This window comes from Sceloporus occidentalis, unplaced genomic scaffold (genome assembly GCF_023333645.1).
Source record: "Sceloporus occidentalis isolate IW3139 unplaced genomic scaffold, rSceOcc1.0.p SCAF_46, whole genome shotgun sequence".
Lineage (NCBI taxonomy): Eukaryota > Metazoa > Chordata > Lepidosauria > Squamata > Phrynosomatidae > Sceloporus > Sceloporus occidentalis.
In genome coordinates this window covers 4919016-4943817 of record NW_028317026.1, presented here as the reverse complement: position 1 = coordinate 4943817, position 24802 = coordinate 4919016, and the positions used below count along the sequence as shown (strand labels likewise).

The 24802-nt window shown below is 37.7% G+C and overlaps 1 protein-coding gene across 1 annotated transcript in view; it reads right to left on the bottom strand.

Moving 5' to 3' along the window:
- Nucleotides 1-19762, bottom strand: part of LOC149289356 (bifunctional heparan sulfate N-deacetylase/N-sulfotransferase 3-like) — a 62405-nt gene extending 42643 nt beyond the window's left edge. Inside the window, exon 1 of the mRNA XM_089490699.1 lies at nt 18776-19762. Within this exon, the coding sequence (XP_089346825.1) occupies nt 18776-19762 (987 nt within the window). The remainder of the gene's footprint in view (nt 1-18775) is intronic.
- Nucleotides 19763-24802: the final 5040 nt, after the last annotated feature.

Here is a 24802-nt window from a genome sequence, read left to right as displayed (position 1 = left end):
GTAATATGTAACCATAATGTATTTAATTACTTTGTCACTATATTTTTAAAGGTGCTGTTCCACTTAGACAAAACATTAGTTGCACGCTATAGCATACTAAACAAATACATTGTAGCATGTCTATTAGTTTATTCTTTTTCTCTAAAGGTTTAATCACATAAAAACAACCCAGAAAACATTTTCTGTTTCTATGGCAAAATCTGTGCTTTTGTGTCACACGAGAATTTTTCCCAGCAAAACGTATAAATGAATATTTACATTTAAAAAAAAAATGTTTCTTCTGTCATACTGTTGCAATTATTTAAACCTTCTATGAGTGTTTAATCCCTGTTTCATTAATAACTGGTGGTCTTATTGCCCGTGTGGGGGAAAACACCACAATGAAATGTATAACTTATCGAAGGAAGGTCATTAGTGTATTTATCAGAGATTTTAAAATCCAGAACAAGTTCCTTTGCTCACTAAAAGCTGAGCTGGTGCTAGAAAAAGTCAGCTATCCTCAATTAATTTGACTTGGCAGGTTACACTTAATTGCTATTTCCTACATCCACTAAACGTCAACTGTGCAGTTCATTATTGCCTTACTGAGCAACACTTTTGTGTTTTCAATTGAACTGGGCTGTATATGACCCACATTTAAGTCCAACATTGTAGGTAAATGAGCAGAGATATATATCAATCATGTAGCGCCACTCCTAACATCTGGGAGGCCTACTAGGGCAAAAGTTGGTGGGGCAGCATAACCATGTTTTTCCTGTGTTCGCAAAAAAATAGTTTACCTAGGGTGCGAGAAAACATGTATATGAAGCAAATCTCATAAAATCTCAGAATGCTTTTTATTTTTACTACATTTATATAATAATAATAATGATATATATGTATAGATACTAACATAAAGATATAAAGATAGATATAAAATCCCAAAGCTCCTATACTCAGCCACAAGATCCTCCACCACAATAAAACTTGCCCAGCTGCTGTGCAGCTAAAGAATAGAATCAAGATGACGAAGGTCACAGGTGAGGACCGAAATCTCGATTATTTACTGTAATTCGCTACAAATAAAGTTTATTTTTCCTTGCCTGTTCATTTGGGCGCTTATATACTGTTTAAAAAAAAAAATAAAAAAAAATAAATAAAATATATATATATATAAAAATTAATGTTCAGGTTATCTTTAGAATAAAACAAAAAGATAACCAGTTGTAATCAGTATAATAATGGCAAAATAATGAATGTTATTATCACTTCTTGCGAATAATCCTGACCAGCAATATGAAAAAATCGAATCCATAAAGAAGGAATTCTAGATTATGTACTTGTGCATGGACTCCAATACGTTTTACTGCATGCAAATGCATTCATGCATTTTTTATTGCAGTTTGAAAATGAGACATCTGTTTCATTTTGTTCTTCCCCAACCTGCTTCTATTGAAGCTTTTACATGGTAGGTCAGTTTGTATACCACCACGCTGCTGCAGCTGTTCGATGTTACATTAATTGTGTTGCTTAAAACAAAAAATAACTATTAAGGAATAAAAGAGCTATGATAGAGACCTGGTAAATAAATATGTATATCTTAACTGGAAATACGGACTAAAATATGACACATGATCATTTTATACTTATTGTACTTGGGATTTTTTCTAGCAATTTAGAATTAAAACAAATCAATAATTTGAAGAAATCAAATGATAACTATATATAGATTTACCGTTCAAAAATTGGAAGGGAACACCTGTATGTGCACATAGTAATGACTAATATTGTGTAAATGGGTCTATTTCCTAAGAAATTGAATACTTACTAAAATATGAGTTGTTTACGAGAGCATGCAAGTTTAATTAAATATTGTGTTCCCTCAACTGAAACTCTCACAAGATCCGTCTACCCACACCACAATTTATTGAAATTGATCCCTTATTAATCAATGGCCATGTGGTCATGCGTTGGGTAATTAAATAAACCTTGGGGGTATAGTTCCCAAATTATACAAGCATGGGCACTTGCCTCCAGGACTGGTCCTAACAGTACCAGCCAGAGAAACTATGTTTAGAAACACATGGATATTACGATTAATATGATATCAACAGTGGCGGAACTACCGGGGTCGCAGGGGTCGCAACTGCGACCGGGCCCTGGAAATTTCCCGGTGGGCCCGCAGATTCGTGGGCCCGGCGGCCGGCGGAGCGGGATTGGAAGGGGCGGGCTGGGCAGGGGGACAATTGCCCCCCAGGCCGGCCGAAATCTAATCTAAACGGCCACTGCGTGCTGATGCGGCCGGCCGGCGCTACTTTAATTCTTTTTTTTATTATTATTTATTTAATATGGCAAGCTGGATCGGCTTGCCATATTAAATAAAAAAAAAAAAAGTATTAAAGTAGCGCTGTCTGGTCGCATCAGCACCCAGCGGCCGTGTGCGATGGCCGCCTAGTGATGGGAGCAGCGTGAGGGGTGATAGCTCCGCCCCCTCGCACTCACCTTTCACTCCTCATGCTGCTCCCATCACTATGCGGCCATCAGATTGTTGGAAATCTAATCTAAACGGCCGCTGCGTGCTGATGCTGCCGGCCGGCGCTACTTTAATACTTTATTTATTTATTTTTAATATGGCAAGCCGATCCGGCATATTAAATAAATAAAAAAAGGATTAAAGTAGCTCTGGCCGGCGGGATCAGCACGCAGGGGCCGTTTAGATTTACATTTCCAGCAATCTGATGGCCGCCTAGTGATGATGAGACTGAGAGCAGGGTGAGGGGTGAAACCTCCGCCCCCTCGCATTCAGCCTGCTGGAGCACCGGATGTCGGGTCACTGACATCCTCTCATCATAGAGAGCGGCAGCCTGCAGCTACCAGAGGACGGAGGACAAGATGAAAAAGCCCCAACATGGAAGAAGTAGAAGGTCAGTAAACTAATTAATTTTTTGTACAAACTGTATAATTTTTTTTTATTTTTAAAAAACAAAAACAATCGGTATGTGTGTGTATGTAAGTGTGTCCATGGGGGACAAACAACATAATGCTTTTTTAAATTATTACTTTTAAATGATTAAACAAAAAAAGAAATCTCTGTGTCTGTATGTGTTTACAAGTTCTGCTCCCCAGTGCCACCTCTGTCCCCTTTCAGCCCCCCATGTAATCTCTGTCCCCAATGAGCCCCTCCCAGTGTCACCCCTGTCCCCATTCAGCTCCCCAGTGTCACCTCTGTCCCCAATACAGAAATGCCTTTTAACCCCCTATATACCACTCTGTCTCTATGCCTTTTAACCCCCTATATGCCACTCTGCCTCAAGAAATGCCTTATACCCCCTATATGCCACTCTGTCCCATGATATGCCTTTTAACCCCCTATATTGCAGAGTGGCATATAGGGGTATAATGCATTTCTGGAGGCAGAGGGGCATATAGGGGGTTAAAAGGCATATCAGGGGGCAGAATGGCAAGCCTGGGGCAGATGTGCATAACTGGGGGGGGGGGGAACATTGGCAAATAAAAGGAAATAAAAACAAAAACCAAAAATGTAGCCTGAGAAGGGGGGGAGAGGGGGTAGATGGTGTGAGAGGAGGGTAGATTGGGTTGGGGGGGCCTTAACAGATTCTCGCACCGGGGCCCTGAGGCTTCTAGTTATGCCCCTGGATATCAATATGTCCATATAACATGGACGTTATTAATATGATATCAATATATAGTATGACTTTGAAATATCTAATGGCTTATATAACATTCTGCATACAAATATTTACATTTAAAGCAAAAAAAGTGTGAGAAAATTAATAAAAAAAACCCTTTGTTTTTCACATTCATCAGTCTTGTATGTAAACATGAACAGTAAGATTTTTTAAAGAAAATTCAGAGTAGACTTAAGGGTCTACTTTTGTTTTGCAATACATATTGCTCTTATACATTTTCTTCTTACTGCCAATGGCTTAATCTATGACTATTAAAACAGATACAATGCTATAGGAACCATGGAATATTAAGTAATGCTTAATTATTTGGAGCCACCAAATGCTTGCTCTATTGAAAATATCAGAAAATGGTCAGTTTCAATTACTATATTAAAAATTACTATAATAAAAATGCAGTCAACTAATCCCCACATCCTCCTAGGTCCAGAGAAAATGCATAGGTAATCTGAATTGTTAAACATTTTTTGTGGAATTCAGCAGAAATGAACCTAGTGAATGAACTCTGTCTTTGCTGACATATTGATGTATATAGTCCCATGGCGAGCTCGTTCCTGATTAAATAGATTATACATGTCCTTCATATATCTCAGTTCCCAATGAGCATGATGACACCACATCTATATGACACAGCAGACTATTCAAAAAGAGTTCCAGAGGTTGATAGATGCTGATGCATGATTAACGCACAGTTGTTATTGATGAAAGAAGCAATTAGAGGGTCAGAAACTCCCTTAGAAAAGAACAAACCAAATTAAGTCATTTATTAACAAAATTTCTTTATGTACTGCAGAGCCGTAACTAGCTTCCTTTGTACCTGAGGCAAGAATGGAAAATTGTGCCTCCCAGCTATTTTTTTACAGAGGCTATTTTATTTACACTGCCCTTACACACACCTGTCCATAAACACACATGCACGCTGCATTTACACACACCTGCCCATTAACACGCATATACGCATACACTGCCCTTACATACGACTGCATATAAACACACGTATACACATACACTGCCCTTACACACGACTGCCCTTACACACACTTAATGTTGGGCTGGTTAGAGAGATCTGTAATCTCTCCAACCAGTCCTGGAGGCTGCAGCTGCTGATCGGGCGGCTGTGCGCCCCCCTCACTGCTGCGCCTGAGGTGAACGCTTCTCCCGCTTCACCCTTCCTACGGCCCTGATGTACTGACAAGCTGGAAAACCTATTATTTTATCACCTTATAGGATTTTGAAAATATATTTTCTGAATTGCAGCTATTCAATAAATATTAGCAATATTAATTACCTGTAAGAATGTGTTCTATTAATCGGTGATCTAGCTCTGATAGACTGTACTTAAAAAGTATACCTTGGTTCTCCCTTGTAGTCATAATATACAAATATTGTTCTTTTTTGCTTTTGGCATGCTATGAATCTCTGCAAATTTACAGAATAGTAGAACTTTTAAGCCATGACTGCTAACACACAGACCATGGCTCAAAAGCCCTAAGAAGCTTTTAGTCTTTACCTGCTAGATTATTACTGATTATTAGAAACAGATGGGTGCAATTACAATATGTTTACATGGGCCAGTTACATTCTCATATATGTACTATAGTATATATATACAGTAGATATATCATCTGGAAAAGCTTTGCATAAGCTTTTGAAGTGTGTGTGTGGGGGGGATTTTTTCCCATTCAGCCAAAAGAGCAATTGTTCAGGTTAGGCATTGATGTTGCATGAGAAGACATGGTTTGCAATCAGGATTTCAATTCATCCCAAAGGTTTTCAATAGGGTTAAACTAAGAGGTGCTACAAAGTTGGAACCATACAATTATCTAAAATGTTTTTGTATGCTGTAGTATTAACATTACCCTTCACTGGAACTAAAAGGCCTAGCCCCAAACTGAAAAACAGCCCCAGACAATTATCCCTCCTCCACCAAAGTTTGCAGTAGGCAATATATGTCTGGTAGGTAGGTATGGTCCCACTCACTGTCTTTTAGGTGGTATAGCTAATACTACTTGAAGCCTGTATGGGATTTTTTTGTGAGTTTTAATCAATGTGACGGCTTGAGGCAAGGTACCCCGTAGGCATTGTATCCAGGAGGCAAGAAATGTTACAGTAGAGTTGCAGCACACAATTGCATGAGCTGTTCTTCTAGACAATTTCACTTCACAATAACAGCACATACCTTGGACTGGGTCTGGTCTAGCAGGGCAGACATGTCACAACTGACTTGTGCCAAAGGTACCATACTATGACAGTGCCACAGTCAACTGAGCTCTTCAGTGCACCCCATTTTATTGACAATGTTTGACTATGGAGATGACATGCTTATGTGCTTGATTTTGTGCACCTGTAGCAATTATGACCACCTGCATAATATTGTGTAGGTCCCCTTCCCCCCCCCCAAAACAACCATGACCCATTGAGGCATGAACTCCATTAGACCCCTGAAGGTGTGCTGCGGTATCTGGTACCAAGATGTTAGCAGCAGATCCTTTAAGTCCTGTAACTTGCAAGGTAGGGCCTCCATTGATTGTACTTGTTTGTCTAGAGCATCCCACAAATGCTCGATTGGATTGAGATCTGGAGAATTTGAAGGCCAAGTCAACACCCTGAACTCGCTGTTGTGTCCCTTAAACCATTCCTGAGCCATTTTTGTTTTGTGGCAGGGCACATTATCCTGCTGAAAGAGGCCAATGCCATAAGGGAATATTGTGTCCATGAAAGGGTGTACATGGTCTGCAACAATGCTTAGGTAGGTTGTGTTTAATCCGATATATAAAGAAAACTTATCCTGTTGAAGATAGCAGACTCTTGCACATTGTACTTGAGATACATAGGAAGATTCTGAAGAACGTACAGAAGAAAGGTATATTTTAAAATAAAAGATATGAATGGGTCATGTTCTGAACTTGAACGTTGAAGGTTAACGGTTACGGATCAAAGAAAGTTAGTTTTTTGAAAATGTGAGAAAATAGTAAAAAAAATAATGTATTATGCTTGTTTAAATGACACAGTATCATTTTATATTACATGCAAGCCTTAGGATTTGGATATTTTCTTTTCTCATGCAAACTGAAATAACATTTAGGATGTAATACCTATGATTTTTCTACATGACCTGACATTTTACTTAGCATTTAAGATCTCAAAACAAGATGTTGAAACTCACAAAAGATATATTGCAACAGATGGCAAGTGTTTCTTCAGTGCAACCCTGTGTTTGTGCTGAAATCTGTACCCGTGGTAAAGAAAATGTCACAAATAAATTATGCCTTATTTTCTTAAATTAAGATGGAAATAACATTTCCGTTAATGAGTTATTACATTTAAAACATGATTGCTGGTTTCCCAAATTGATTTTTTAATTGGGGATTTATATAAAGACCAAATGTTTTGTAATCATAATCCATAATTAATATACTTAATAATTATCCATTTTGGAAAGTGTTTTCATATAACCATCTGTAGGATTACATAAACAATGGAATGCCATTGTTATATGTTGTTGGTATAACGCAATATTACATGATTATGAAAAACTAAAAAAAATCAGGTACACAGGGAACACGGGTAGAGTCCAGAAAAGTAAGCCAAGGTCAAACACTGGTACGTTTGTGCCTAATGAGAACCATTGATGTATGCGAGTGTATGGCTGACAGATAAGCAAGCATAAGGTCAAATACACTGCCACAACTCTTATATGGCACATTTTAAGGATGCCCCAGATGCAGATGAGCACTCAAGGAGGTCCCCATTTTGCCACTGCTCACTACATAGAACAAACAGTCTTGCTCCCCACCCCAGAATAGAAATCCAGAAACGAGAAGGATTGGATAATGAAACACACAGTCAATAAAGCAGCATGAAGATGAGTAGCTGGTTCCCAGAAATGTTCCTCCATACCATAACCTTTCTACTTGATAAGGTATTTACAATGACGAGCACTTCCCTGGGAATCCAAAACATCCTCAACCTCAAAGCGTTGTTTTTTCAATACAATCATTTGTTGGGTGACATAAAAAAGTTAAACGTTATTTCTATAATATCTAAAAATACACAATTATGAAAAGCTTAGAAAAATAAAAATGTAATAAAAGTTTATTATTTAATATCTACATCATGAACAGTGTGGTAACAAAAGATGGATATAAGAGGGAGTTATACGTGTCTGTGATTAAAATACATGTAATGAACTGAAGTGGCCAGATCACTTGCCAGATTAAGGAGGATTTAAAAGTGAGGTTGACCTTTTTAGCCCAATATAATGGTCATACATGTTGGCAACAGCTTGAGTATTCTAACTCAGATTTGGAGCTGTTCGCCGATGCTTCCAGCGAAGTTGGTTTTGGGACTTACTTTAGGGGCCACTGGTGCGCTGAGGTTTGGCCACCTGAGTGGTCAGATTCAGCGTCCAGGAGGTACATGGCTTTTCTGGAGCTTTTTCCTATTATTGTGGCTGTTGAACTCTGGGGCTTGGAGCTCTCCAACCGGCGGGTTGTTTTCCGCTCTGACAACATGAGCGTGGTACACGTCATCAATCGCTCCACATCCAGTTCACCCCCTGGTTTTTGCTCTACTTCGTCACTTGGTCCTCCGTTGTCTCGGTTTTAGTTTCAGAACTTCTGGATGGCTGCTCCAGAGGCATCTCCTTTCAGTCTTCCTTTTCCCCTGCAATTATGGAACCTCGCTTCTGGAATATAGTTGGTCTGCTTCAGGATTCTCTGTCAGTTCAGTCACGGCAAGCTTATTGTTTGGTGTGGAAAAGGTGGCTTCGCCTGGCTCAGTCAGAGCGTGGCTTTCTGGATGATGACGGTAGCAGGGGTCTCAGGGTCTAAGGGCTGGAGGAGGGGTAAGCTCCCTGATACTCGCCGACCTGTGTCTTTGGCAGTGCTTAATGCTATCGTTGGGCACATTCCGTTTCTGTGCAGTTCTTCCTATGAGTCCCTTCTGTTTCAGGTAGCTTTTCCCTAGCTTTTTTTGGTGCTCTCAGAGTAGGTGATCTTGTTTTGTTCAGTAAGTATCGTCCTGGTGGCTTGGCTGTTGAGGATGTGCCTATATGCCCAGACTTTTTGTCTTTTTTGGTTAGAAGATCTAAGACGGATCAGTGGGGCCTTGGTGTTCCTGTGTGTTTGCTTGCTTGCGGTTCTTTCCGTCCACTTCACCTCTTGTCCGGCTTTCTGAAGGTTCTGCCGGCGCTTCTCGGCCTGTTGTTAGTGCATCAGAATCACTTACCTTTAACCCGGTATCAATTTTCTAGTATTTTCCGTAGATGTGTGTAGCTTGTGCTGGTTTCAACCCTAAGCGGTTTGCCTCTCATTCCTTTCGCATAGGGGCTGCAACTAAGGCTCACTGGGCTTGTCTCCAGCATGCATCAAGAGTATTGGTAGATGGGGATCTAACCGCTTTCGTAGGTATGTTCATCCCCAGTTACTTATTATGTAATTTATGTTATTGTCTCCCTCCGCAGGCAGTTCGCCAACTTTTGTCTGGATCATTGGTCATTCATATATCTATTGGGCTGCCTGTCGGGCCGAATCTCATGTCTATGGCAAGAATCTCGGATTTCCATCTGATCAGGTCCGTATCCGTTCGCGTGGCCTGTGGGGTCTTAGGTGGGAAAAGTTGTATACTATGTGCTGCTCTTCGACCAGGTTTTTACCATCCTTTTATTTTACTAGTGCATGCTGGGGGCAAAGATCTTGGTAGAACTCGTACCATTGACGTTATCCAAACAGTTAAATTGGACTTAGCGAAATGTTGTGCTTTGTTTAAAGAAGTTACCTTAGTTTGGTCAGAGGTCATTCCTCATCCGGTTTGAAAGTCCTTCTCTAATCCAAATTTAACTTAGCTATCTCTAGGTTTGTCTCCAGGATTGGCGGCATCGTTGTCTGTCATAAGGAGGTGGAGGGTGATAACAGTGATGTTATGCATCAGGAAGGAGTTCATTTAACTACATTAGGGCTTGACATATTCAATGCTGGGTTGCAAGACGGTATTGACAGGGCGCTGTCTGTGGGTGGGGGAGCGCAGACCCGGACATGATGGGGGGTCCGGATCTGCGGTGGCGGTGTTGTTCCCCCCCTGGCCAGCGCGTATGAGTTTGTTATTCTGGAGTTTGCCCTATGGGCTTGGGGATGGGTGTCCTGAAGACAGCTGATGGCATCGGATGGACCAGGACTCTTGGTGCACGTGGTACACCAACCGCCTATTGGGCCCAAAAGGTGTAAATAAAGCTGTGGCCTATGTCCTACCCACAACATTTGTGTCTTGTCTCTTATTTTGGGTATTGGGTGGGTATTTTCATTGGGCTATAGGCCTAAACAGTCAAGGTGCTAGTGGGTTTACACCAACAGGTTAATGAGTGACCTGAAAGCTTTGTAACTGTCCTTGCATCTTGGATTGCTTTCCAATACCTGGACGTAGATGAGGAAACCCATACACAGAAAAATTGCAATTCGGACATGGAACAACTCCGTAAACACATACATGGTCATAAAAATGGTGTAAAGACGCTGTTGTGCATTTTTAAGATGCCCAGGATGTGGATAAACACCAAAGGATGACACAAGTCATGCCACAGCTAAGATCAGGACTAAATATACAGGAGGACTTTGAGGCACTGTTTCAAAGTCCATGTAGCATGAAGGCTTTGTAGCTGTTCTTGCATTCAGGAGATATTTTCCTGAGGATCAGTCATATATTGGATCAGGAAATCCATATATTGAAAATTGTCGACAGGACTTGGGACAACTATGCCAACGTATACACAAGCATAAGAATGGACAAATACATGGGTGTACATTTATTATAATGCATTTTGAGGACATTACAGATGCTGGTATATGCCTAAGGAGGCCTTACCTGCCACCTTGAATGAGGAGTTGGATACAGAACCTATCATATTGTAAATGTGATGGTTCTCTGATTTCCCCAAATGGCCCATTAAGTATGTTGTGTCACCCAATAATAGTGACAGGTTTAGTGGAAGTGGGGCTTATGTGGATTGGATTAAGGAGATAGTTACACAAATGTACAGGAGTAGCCTTCATGAACCTGAAAAGGGTCAGGAGTGTGTGGGACCAGGGAGGGTAGTGACTGGTGCTACCAGGTCCAGAGATTAAGCTCTAAATTCCATAGTTTCCAGTGGTGATGACAATATCATTATGGACAATTCTACTTTGTTTCTCGTCTGCTGATGCATAGCATACACATAATAAGGATTCTTGCTGTGAGTGTTTGAAAATATTCATCATGACGGTGGCCTGAATAGTAAATCTTATATTAAAATTGACAGATATTTAAAAACAACCTATTTTTTAAGCAGAAATTAGTGTGGGCAATGAGATTTTAGCAAATTATTTACATAGATTCCTTATAACTTGCATTCTAACAAGGTAATGCAATTAGCAGTTTAATCCATGTGTGCTAAAACGGGGTCTCTGCATCATTAGATGTTGTTAAAACATTGCTTTGCTTAAAACCCAATTATTTCCACCAAGTGATTTCATTAGTCTGCTGATTGTGAAGATAAACTAGTTTGCTTTCCTTTATTCTTTAATTGCAGGTCAAAAAACCATAAACCAATTAAAGAAGCTGACTAGGAAAAGCCCTGGAAATCCACAGAATTTCAGATCAAGCATTTTTTAAACCAAATTATCAGACTTTGTTTTCTATTTAATGAGCTGAAGGAAAATGAACTTCATGAACATGTTTTTTGTCATTTGCTATATTTAAAACTGATTGGTTGAATTGTTTGTGATACTGTAATTTAGGTAGAGAAAAGAGGATATTTTGAATTAAGTTCTCATAAAGAACAACATTTTCAAGTAATAATAGAAAAAAAATACCGACAAAGTTGTCTCAACTGTCGGTATCTATGCAAAAAGCATGGTTGTGGAAAAAGCATGGCTTTCAACATAGATATTTTATTTGGAATGTGAATATAAAATCATATTATACTGAGCTTATTTTAAAAGATAAGTGCTTTTAGAATATATACTCATCCACCTCAGTTTTCCTTTTGGAGTATTCACTCCCATTTCTGAATAGCATAACAGCATAACATTTTGGGATCTTTCCCATACCATGCTGGGTCTTTTATCATTATCATCACAATAAATTATGTTTAACAAAAAAAAAGTTTTCAGGACACAATTTTCCTATGTTTCTTGAAATGTAATATAATGAGATAATAGACTATTTATAAAAATAATTTCTGTGAAAAATGTCTACCCGCAGGAGTATTACACTGGTTTCTATGTTGACTGCCTTAATAATTGTCCGGTGCCATTGTATCACTCTTTATCAACGCATAACCCTATCCCCACAGAACACACTTAGTAATATATCTGAAACTTGTTTTGCCTGACTTTTTTGACTTACCATTGTGTGGCAATCAGTATCAGTCATTCTGTGCTTTTTATGGTCTCTATTAAATATGCTATAATGTAATTAGCAGAATGTTAATAGACATTTTACTGAATTGAAGTTGATGCTTCAGTGGTTAAATGTCAGTCATACTGTAATACACATTGCCGTGAACAGCGTGTTATAATAAATTGTCTGTAGTGGAAATTAGCAATTAGTGATACACATGTCGGGATTTAGACAGTCTGAATATCATTGTGGTTACTATACTCTGATACCTCACTGGTGTCATCATTTTTAATATTGTACACTATTTCCAAATATATTATTTATTTATAAAAACAGCTTTGTTCCTTTTTTATGATAAATATGGGTGCAAGCAGCAGATGCATCAGTAGGGATCTTGCCTCCTGGTGTAAGCAAAATGAAAAGATCCCTTTAGCCAGCCCCTCAAAGTGAGTGACACCAGAGTAGGTCGCATCAGGTCAGAGACTGCACCATGTGCTCATATCTCTATCACTAGAGGTGTAGAGAGCAGCTTCGACCAGAGTGACAATAAAAAACAGACCAATATTTTGAAAAAATTGTTTACATGAATTTATAAAGAAATAAAAGTTTCTTACAAGAATATTGTGCAGAATAATGTGATCGCTGTTTTGTTCCACTGAATAAAATGGAACTTTTTCATCTAAAAATGTTTGCAGGAGCAAATGTTTTGATTCCATTATGTGTAATGTATTTAATTTATTAGGGCCTTTTAACACTTGTGCTTTCTGGCATTTTAATACAAATAATGTGATAAAAAGAATGTTTTATAGTTATTTGTATGGCAAATAGTGTGACTCGGGTATGTATAAGGGGTGCGTGTGGGTATAAGAGCGCGACCGTGAGATAAACTATATGGGGCCGGTCTCCAAATGTTTCCAGGGCTGCTTTTCAGTCCCAGTCCGGCCCTGCTCACAACCACGCAGCTTCAAGCTCTCACCCCGCACATCATATTCTATATGTATGTGGCCATATGTACATGTATACGACTAGTGGGACACCTTGAAGGTGAAAAAATATATATTTTAATATCAGTATAGATATAAAATGGTGACATATTTTTTATTTATAGTTTGAATGCTGAGATACACTTATCATCATTGGGAACATACATTCAAATGCTATATGGCTTTACTGTTGTATAGAGAAGAAACTTTAGGTTTATCAAGACACAGTTTTAGAAAAATATAATGTGTATCATGGAACATAAGACCAACCCACAGATTTTAGTTACTAAGTCAGAAGTGTTTTTATATATCTGTCTGCTTCACAACAGGTGTATGTATATCTAGAAAACGTTTCTAAAAGCTTAACTGCTTTGTGTTTGCTGCTTGGTTGACAACACGGAAATGCAGAATTTGAAGTGGAAAACACTGGAAAATACTACCACAATTTTTCTAAACTGCCAGAACCCTGTAGTAGTATTTATTATCATTCATTAATATATAAAGTGCCATCATATTCAGCAGCACTGCGCAATAGATTACCGATGGATATAGGGACAATGAACAAATAATATTTTGTTTACTACGCACTTGCAAAATTGGGCATTTGCATTTGAATGTAAATCTATAATTTTAAAGTTCATTCTTAAACAAAAAAAAATCCCTCTTGATAATGAATCATTGCAAGAATTGGTGTATTATTGGCTTACCGTACATTTAAAAACAACTTTATATTGAGCATAAGCCCTGTTCTAAAAGGAGATTAATTACTGTGTATTGTCTATAACTCTTACTGGCGGAGTGAATGTCATTTTAATTGAAAAGCAGCCAAACATTAAAGAATTAGACGTTCATAAATAAATGATATTTTGCGACGAGGATTGACAAATGTTCGGAATTATCAAAGAATTAAGAAAGTAATGATTATCAGGGATATGGAATAGGTTTAGAAAAAATAAATTTTTTACATATAAAAATATATAGAAATGTCCAAATTCTATATTTGTTTAATCCTAAACCAAACTCAGGATACCTCATAATACAGAACATGTATTATCTTCAAGGGAGAAGCAAATAACAAACACATTGTCTGGGTTAGGCTAGGTTTCCACCTGGGTTTTTGTCCTGCGTTATTTTCTTGATGAAAAACGCCAGGAAAAACGCCAAGAAAACTGCCACTGCATTTTCCTGCGTTTTGGCGTTTTTTCTGGAGTTTTTCCTGGAGTTTTTCCTGGCGTTTTAGCCTTCCTGTGGATATTGCTTTTTTTGACCTTAGGCAGTTTTTCCAGCCTTTACAAGTTAGATCTTTCACCCAGCTGATGTCATTTCCTTGGTAGAGTTCTACTTAAACACGCCCCGGCGGACCCTTTTGTCTCTTTTCTGTGGTTTGTAAGGCATGCTTTAATCCGGATGTCTGCTCCTCTAGGAAGATTGGCCCCAAATGATGGTGCAAATTGTTTGCTGTTGCTTTTGGCACGCAGGATCCAGTTGGGTATGTTTGTTTGTAATGGCATGTTTGTTCCAAATGGTGTAAAATTCAATATGAACTTTGTTTTGTGTGAAACTGTTTGTTTCCAGCCTATTTCTCGTAGGACACACAGATACTGGGTCCATCCTCTGCATTGTAACTGTGGAAAAAAACGCCATAAAAAACGCCAAGGCAAAAAACCCACATGGCTTTTTCATGGCGTTTTTTCTCTCCCATAGACTTCTATTGGAGAAAAACGCCAAGATTTCCTTGCAAAAAACACCAGAGTGTCAACATGCTGCGATTTAGAAAAACTGCCACAGAGCCCAAAAAAGCAGAAAAACGCCACAGAGGACTGAAAAAACGCCAAACAGAAAAACGCCAAGTGGATATGGCATTCTGCGATTTCCTATTGAAGAACAGCTAACATCTGGCCGCAGCGTTTTTTCACTAATAAAACACCGTGTGGCTGAATTGGCGTTATTATGGGCGTTTTTAGCAAAAAAACCCAAGTGGAAACCTAGCCTTATAACACAATGGCATTAAGTTATAAAACTTCCTTTTTTCTGTAATTTGTATTATTCTTATTTTGGAGGACTGATTTGTACACTGTCAGGGGGTCATTATATGGATTACAGCTGATATAGCTGTGACCTGTACCCAAGTCTCAGGAATCATAGTCATGCTGTACTACCCTTGACCATGGGGTGGAGAGGTGCAAGAACCCTTGCTAAGGAGTCATTTTTTAGGTTGTGAAATCATGGTGACAAAGGCAAGCTATTCTTATTCAAAGAGGAGCTAGTCTTCTGAGTTGGATACACAAAAATATTTAAAAAAAATAATACTAATCATAATGCCTAATTGTGTGAGCTCCATATTTTGTATATTTAAACATTATACTTTTCTCAGTATAACATATAGGAGTTGGGTAAAGGAAGACTAAGAAAAGAAAAAAGATTGCATTCAAATAATAAAACTGACTGTCCTAAGGACACTGTAGTATGATAACCTATGTGTTGCCTTGTATAACATGCTTAATAGGGGAGATATTTTTTTATTTTCACCTTGAATGTGTCTTTTCATTGCATTTTAATTCCAATAAAGAAAAATTCAGCTGTGCTTTTTTTCCCTTAGTGTATACTTTATTTGGTAAGACTGACTCGGGTGCTGACAGAGATATTTTGTTCTTTTATTTTTGAATAGGTCTAATATATCTTAGCACTGTTCCAGGTTTCAGGAGTTAGTAGGAGCTCAGGGCTCTTTACAGTTTTTTTTCATTCTCAGTACAGTTTTATGTTGTTGTTTATAGTGCTAAGTGTTGATCATACAGCCTATAGCAGCAGGATTATCGGAGGCTTTTTCTTAGTACCCTGGGTTCAAGTGAAAGGTCAGATGCCCACTGAGGGAGTCATACAGACAGTGTATTCTTCATAGAGTCTTCACAGCAAATGTGAAGTACTGAAAGCAAATCACTGCAGCTGTAACATTTTTATCGGATTGGAAATCCAATGTCTTGGTTTTTTTTTTATTAAACCTAGGAGCAGCAAAAAAAGCATGAAGAGATTTTCTGAAAATAAATGATAAGCATAAAATACAATAAGAGTGGTAAGAGAGATCATTGCATTCTAAAAGTTGTCTAATACACAGTAGTGTTGTAATTCTTATCTGTTCTATAACACAGCTGTCACACCCCTTCATTGTAAGGGTACGCATGCTAATAAATGTATAATCCACCAAATACGTTCCATGTCCATGAAATAGAAGTATTGATGTATGCTTCCCAAGCGTCCCACTTTAGGATGGACATTCCCTCTTTTTGACCCAAATCATTTAGCATCCCTTTCCTCCTAGGATGTCTCCCATTCTAGAAGCTTAGTATGCTTTCCAGGCCTAAAATTCTGAGATTGAAGCATATACAGATACAACAGAAACTGGACTTATAACTGGACTTATAAACAGGCCATCTGGAAAAATGGGCAAATGTCCGGTACGTGACAGGGCCACATACAAATGATAAAAGGGACACATACCCAGCCGCCACCTCTAGTTAAGCCATTTGGCGCCAGCTGGCCTTAAAGTGCCACAGCTGTTTAGTCCCCAGTCTGGCCCTGTTTATCAATTAAATATTGTCAACCTTCTTTTTGTTGCCCTCTAACAAAACACTAACGCTAAAGTTTCTCACTGCGTTTTTCTGAAATATTGGTATGCTCATATTAGAGAACACATGAGTGGGTCCTGCACCGAGAAGACCTAATCTCAATCCCATATCTGGAAATCCTAAACAAAAAGAACAATGTACATACGTAAACCTACTATTTGGCAATAATGAAAACCATGCACGTCCAAAGCAATATTAGGGTTGTACAGTTGTAGAGCAATATTTACTCTTTTCAGCTTTGTGAAGCCATCAGCCCCTTGGCAACAATGTAACACGCAAAACAGAAAGAACGCTGAGGTGCACTGAAATTTCTGCCCAGTATATACAAGAAATTGTTTATTTTTTACATAATGAAAACCATGTATTGATCTACAGATTTGATAACAATTTAGAAAGTATGTGGTATAAATTAAACATACTGCGGCAACTGAAATAACAAGACTATCACTGGATTACTGGCTGGTTTTAATAAAATAAAGCGGTGCGGGTCAATTTGATAATTTCAGTTCAATCATCTTTAAGATGTACATGTTTCATTACAAAGCTGCACAGTGTGCATTGTAGATAGGCTACAGGGTATTTGATTAATAAAACAAAATCACTAGAACATTACACATAGCATTTCCCAGCAGCTTCTCCTCTCAGACACATATTGTGAAAATTGATTTTCTTGCTACTTCCACTTTATTTCAATTTCCTTCACTCTTAAAATGATATTCTATTTGGAAAATATAACATAATGATAAAATGGACTTCACAAGGAAATGGGATACTCATTCAATATACATTTTGGTGCCATATTAGATGGTCTTATATTGTGGCATTTAACCTATCAGTGCCCTCTACTAGTGTTATGTGGCTACGTAATGACGCATAAAATACACATTTAAGAAAATGTTTACTCAGTTAAGAAATATATGTTTTCAGAGTCTGGACATTCAATAATGATACTAATTATGTTCCTACTCTTGGCAACTGTATCCTGATTTGGTTCCATGTTTTGAACCCCAGACCATGTCCTGACCGGGCATCTCTTCATTGATTCTACATGGCAGAGAAACATGCATTGTGTATGTGGACATAACGTTATTGTTATATTAGTGTCAAACTGTTACTCTAAGTACAATCTTGCAACATTATGTCCTAGTGAACCAAATGGACATTGTTTTAAAAAGAATGGATTCTAAAAGCTGTTCTCCCTAAATATTAGAACCCATTCCTATCAATTTATTTGTAATGCCATCTCTAAGACCAAAGTTGCTTTGTAGAATACTATTTCTTTCCTAAAGAACAGGGCCAGTTTTAGTGCTAAATGGCTCAGACAGTTGTCTGGGACACCTGAACCAAGGGGGGGGGGGGGGGTTAGTGATAAAATGTTCACAGTTTGTAGAAGGAAGATCCAAAAGTTAATGTATTTTTTTTATCATATAGCTCTAATCAAAATGGCAGCCTAAAGCAATAAACGTATAGAGATATATTTTCTGAATTGTTTATTATTTTTCTATAGCTTTTTCTATAAACTCATAACTGAAACCACCCTTTCTTTGATTCATTTTAAGTGGAAACAGAAGCCAAGGTCTCCTGACCTTCAATAAAATATATCCTTACTCCTGGTCCTATATCAATAAAAGTATACGTTTAATACACATATGCACTCATAATTAGATGTGGCCTCAGTTTACCATACTATTAAATAACTTTTAATTTAATATGGCGTTTCCCCATTAATTTGTGTTTGATTACATCACTAGGAATAAAAATGTTCCTGCTAAGTCTATTTGCCCCTAAAGAGACAAGAGGCGCTCACACATATGTGCTAAAATATACACAAAAGTATTTACATTTTTTAAATCATGATTTGTTTTTCAAAGCTTTTCCACCCATATTTGCATTAAAGGCAAATTTGTATACCAATCTCTTTGTAAATGTACTGCAAATATACATTATTAGTAATTTATCTTGGGTTTTGCATGTTAAAGCTATCCATTAATAAATGGATTAAGCCAGGCCTGCAGGATAAACGAAGAAGTACATTTTACTGCTCACCCAAATCAATGAATAATTAATCATCTTGCTTTATTTTATGACATAGATATTAATTAAGACTTACCTTGACATCGTTGACATTCATTCTGGTTCCCTCTTTCCCTACAAATATATCATCTATGTCCACAAGAATATATCTTTCCAAGGACAGAATTAAGCTTTTCTTTGACAGGAACGAAATAACATCTAAAAAAATTAGCTTGTGAAGCCAAAAGTTCAAATTATTGCCAAAAAATACTCGTTGGATCCCATCATGAAGACCCAAATCGTAAATAACCGTGGCAAATAAGGATATCTTTGACATGGATATCTGAGGTTGGGGACTAACCGGCGTTTTTATTTTGGTGAAAACCACAGGTTGATAGAAAGACTGATTAACCTCAAACACGGTCCATTCATTTCCTGATAATGACCCTTTGTTTATTCTTGAGGGTCTTGTTATACGAAGCATAGGTGTAAAAGGATTAATGCAGCAGTTTTTGACAAACATATTGCTGTGTATTCTGAATGGAAAACCCTTTAAATGGAAATTCTGCATATTGTTTTCACTTCCTTTAAGAAATCCGATAATGCCAACTCCATACTGAAGACAGTATTTATCCAGAATCTCTTTATTCCATGTGTCCATGTTCACATATTTCATAATGTTTTCATATATAATTAGAACGTATTTTCCAATGTAGTTTTCTGTAAGTGGTGGAAGGTCTCCTTTGGCTGGAGCAATTTCCGAGTGGAATTTAAATCTGCTGGATTCTAGAATGCTTATGATGTCTTGGCCAAGTTGAGAGTATTGACTCTCTATGAATACGAGGATAACAGGCTCCGTCCTTAGGGAAACAGAAGGTTTTCCAACTCTCTGTTCTAATAGCTTATATGGCAGAGATTCAATATCTGCACATTCTATTTCCACTGTCATTTCCGAGAGTTCATTGTCTTGTTTATAACCAGTATACAAATAATAGGCTGAAATGACAATGCTTACCATGCAAAAAGTGGCAAGCAGGAGAATTGTCCTTTGAAAATGTCTGTGAAAATTCATAAGATGATTCATATTTGCCAGATTGTCAGTAAGACAAGTCAAAGAACAAACTGAACTCGAAACAATCCATTCAGTCCAAAATAATAATTTATGTAACCATTGCAGCACATCTGTTTCTCTCCAATACGCTTCAAGAAACGGACAAACTAAAAGAGAAAACAACATTTTTATTGTACAACAGTCACATTTTATTTGCTTTGCTATTTTTAATTTTGGAAAGCAGTTTAAGCTGAAAAACGTATTAAACAAATATCGATTTATAAACGATTCCCAAAAATCTCAAATCAATGTGTTTCTCATGGATAAATTGGTACATAAAAGGCATACTGTAAGTTTTTACTTAATATTTGCTTTAATAATTGTTTGTTTTTGTTCTTCTTTTTCTTGGAAAATGTGGGCTCTTCAGTTCATATCTATCGTGAAGAATGTGCCCTAAAGTATCTGATATAAAACAAAACTAGAAAGCTTTCTTCAAAGAGAATGAACACATTATTTGTAATTACCATCACGGGAGCCATATGTGATTGATCTGCTTGAGTATATGGGAGTATTAGAATTGATGGGTGCTTTTGCATTTTGCTGTAATCAGTCAAGTCCCTTGACACGATTAATGGCGGAGATAATATTACTTAGTCAATTGTTTGATAATAAAGAATTTTCCTTCACACTTTTATTCATTCCAATTACATTTACTATATTTCTTACACAAATGTACAACTGAACATTATGCATTTAACCTTTTAAGTATGTATCACTTTCAATGTGGATAATTTTAATGATTATTGCTTAATTTTTTATATATTTATATATATATATATATATATATATATATATAGCTAAATGGTGATCAATATAGGAACAAAGAAAAGTTAGTTAAGAAAAAAACCTGTAATATTTAGATACAAGAACCATAGAAGTTCTAAAGTTTAGCCTCAGTAGATAAGCCCTGGTCATCTCATTGATGTTTTTTAAGTACTCTGTCCCTATATGGAACATGGAACATGAGTTGTGCCACTAAGTTAGATGTAACGTCACTTACAGTTAAATGAATTACAGAATTCTTGAATAGAAGTGGCAAGAGAATAGCACACAGCTGCATGCTTTTTTATTCAGTGATAAATTCAATCTTCAGTAAACATATTCTTAAATATGTCTTTTTACAAAGCAAACAAGCAATATGATTAGGTTGGCACAGAAAATAAAATAATGGATTTATGACATGCATCATTTATAATATAAAAAATAAAACTGAGGATATGCCACCTAGTTCAAAGAAAATATTCTTTGTAGTTAACCTATTGAGTAGAGGCATATCACACAACTTGATCACCCAACAGTGCAATCTGCACCCAGTTTAAGAGCAGAAGGGCTACTGTCCCTCTCCTCTGCTGCCCTAGTCTTCTGAGGCCAAAATACAATGCTAGTGCTTGTATTGACTTTGGCTCAATTACGTTGTGCGTAGTTTAGTGTTTAAAAATATGTTTGTTTTATATGAGTTAAATTATTTTTACTTCTTTCATCTTAAATAATTACAAGGCCTGTGTCTGCTTTTTCTGTACAAGTAAAATATCAGCAGTTCACATTTTCCTGCTATAAAAAAAACAATGGGCGATCCATAGACCGCAATGTTTCTGTGTAGAATTATTTTGATAAGACCCAAACTTTCTATTCTATCTTGCAGCAACATAGATAGGGTTTCTGTTTATTTGGTGGTATGTTTGTTGGCAGGGTGAAATAATGAAATAAAAACTGCAATTTATAAAGAAAACTAGGATACATGTACATTAGACATGGACAGAGCTGACAGGTAAGCTGTGTGTCTGCACACTCTAGTATACATTATATGTGGAAACCTCCCTCAGTCGGTCAACAGGAGCCCTCTCTTACTGCTTATAATGGGAGGTGGTGTGAATGGGAAGTAGGACCACTGAACGGGGACAGTCGGGGAACAGGGCTGGCACCGCCCACAAAGGTCATTGAGCAGCGCTGGTGCCGCCCACGAAAGTTATTGAGCGGCGCCGGCTGACTCACTTCTATTTCGAATAGACAGGGGTGGCATTTTAAGAAGCCGTCCCCGTTGATCCAAAATAGAATCAGCTGGCCAGAGCGACTCAGTGACCTTCGTGGGTGGTGACAGCCCCGTTCAGTGAGGAGGGTGGGTGGAGCCGTCGGCAGCAACGGGGTTGTCTGCGTCGCACAGACGTCCGCTGCTGCCGGAAAGGAGGATGCAAGGGCCCTGCAGCGCCGCGGGGGATCTGGATCCTAAACCCAATTATAGGCTGCACAACCACTTTAAGGGGGGGTCCGGCCTATAATAGGGTAATTAAGAAACGTTTTGCGCGAACTGATCATTTTTTAAGAAACGGTTTGCGCGAACCGGTGCGAACCGGCTGAATCCCGCCACTGGGTAAAGACCTCCATAATGTAACTGGGATGGTTACAAGGTGAATATCAAATATCCCCAGTGAGGAGTGGCACACCAATTCTCCCGGGTCCTGCCTCTACTCTTAGGATACTATACACTGTATCCCTTTTGAATGTGCTGGCTTCAATTATTTTCTGTGAAGAAAAATTTGGGGGGCAATGCTACAAAGAAATGATTTAAGAAAGATACATGCATTATCAAATATGCTCTACTTTCTGTCTTTCTGTTTATATACCAAATTTGATGTTTTGCTATCCTTGCTTGAGCTATCATGATAAAGTTACATAGGTCACCTCTATGTTTTTTTATGGGCAGAAGGCAAGGCAAGGGCTTAAACAAAGACAAAAAGATCTAACTAGTTCATCCTGGCATGGACGTTTGGGGTGGGTGGGGGTGACAAAATGAGGACACTAGTCCAGAAACATAATTGGCCACTATGGTCTTATTTTTGGACTTTACTACATATGATTCATCTATTTTTGTTTTAAATACTGTAGGATAATCCCACTATTATTATTTTTTATTGTTTTATATAGCGCCATCATATTCCGTAGTGCTGTACGATAGGTTGTGTGTAACTCTACATATAGAAGTTCATTATATATGCGCAATGTGCTTGTCCAATGTTGCCATGGTTACCCCTGTGTTTAAAGCTTTTGTCAGAAAGCAGTTTCAATTTGAGACTAGAATATATTTGGATTGCGGCTTTGTGATGTTGGTTGATTTAATGTCTAGTAGAAGCTCTTGTTTGTAATGTTGATGCAAAAAATATCCTCGATTTTATTTTTCTCGCAATGCAGACTGATTGTTAAAGTGTAGCTAATACAAAAAAATCTAAGTCTAAATCTAACATACAAATCACAGATTCAAAGGTGTTTTTCTTTATGTAAACCAAGCCAGTAGGAACAGTACGTTTACATTTTCTCAATACTGTTTCACCAGTGAATGATTTCAAGGTTGAACTCAATGGGACCATACATTGCTCAACAGGCTTAGATGCAGGTGCTTGGGAATCAGATGGGCTTAGAAGTCATGTACAGTTTATTCATTACAAAGTTTGTTTATAAGGAACAGTCATGGCAACCAATGACATGACTGTACCTATAACCTCCAGATGATAGAATAACCTGAAGTCAGAAGAGGGGTCCCCTCTAAGAAGCCATTCCATTTATTTGATAGATGCTGGGCAGGTTAAGCTTTGTGCTAGCACAGTGCTAACCTTGATCAAACTTGCAATCATCACAAAATGTACTCAATGTTTTTTTGGGCATGCTCTACAAATGGCATGAAAAATCAACATCATGCGGGCTACGCATTATAGATAAAATTTGAGTTATATAATGAAAGCCACATGAATGGCTACTGCTTCACTTTCCTGACCATTTTAAAATACCAATACTGCTGTGTCTTTTACTGCCCTAGATTTGTCATGTGTTATAACGGTCAAATAAGTTGGCACATTGGATAGTAAGGCATTTTGGAACCTACTGTAACTACTTATAAGAAGTGCTTTCCAGATATTCAGCTGATACTGCAATTACAGAACCTAAATTATATATTAAAGCCTGCTAAATGACTGATAATTAACATGCAGAGAACCAAAGCTGTTGAGATATTGAAAGTCCCATTAGAAGAACACATCCCATTTAAGAAATGTATAATTCAGCAAGCTCTATATTTAGCAACAGACCATTACTTTTGGAGAGAAAAAAAATCACCCATGCGCCTTTGCATAAAACAAAATCTGCTTTATAGGCAAAACTACTAATTGACTTTATGAGCGTTTTCATATTTATTATTCGCTAACGTGAAACCTAAAGGCGTTTTACAACTTCAATAAATGCATTTGAAATAAAATCAGCATCTTACAGCATGCGGGCAATCTAAAGTGTATTTCAGTAACAGTATATGTCTTCAATGTTTGCAAAATCCAGTTAGGAAAGAAAGAAATAACGGAAGAAAGAAAGAAATAACGGAAGAAAGAAAGAACTAACGGAAGAAAGAAAGAACTAACAAACGAAAGAAAGAAGGAAAGGAAGATAGATACATTTCATATATGTTATGTATAAACACTCTTATGGAACTGATCAGTCAGTATAAGATACATACGCACAATGAAAGATAACGCATCCAACGTGAGAATCTTAGAATGACAGGTTTGATCAACTACCTGTCAAACAAAGTTATGAGGAAAACATTACCCACACTAAACATGTTTAACCCAGAGCTATGACATTCCACTTAATAATAATCTTCAGGCTATAGCAGGGAACACACAAAGCTTGTGAAGTCTGATATGACTACTAAGCTGAAGCTATGAATCTGATTACAGAGAGAAAAGAGGAAGACAGTTCCATTTGATTTACAGCAGATCTCTTTTTTCACCCACCACTTTCTTTACCAAACTACCCCCTCCTATCTGTTCTATTTTTGTCTACCACACACACACTTTTTGTTTCACTCTTTTACACGCTTGTCGTTCTTTCCCCAAGGTCTGTAAATACATGGATACTTATTTAGAGGTCACACAAAGCACTGATTTAAAAAAGCTATAGGTATAAGTATTACACAGAAAGGTTGCGATCATTTATAGTAACGTTTGCAATACAGTCCGTAGACAGTAATAC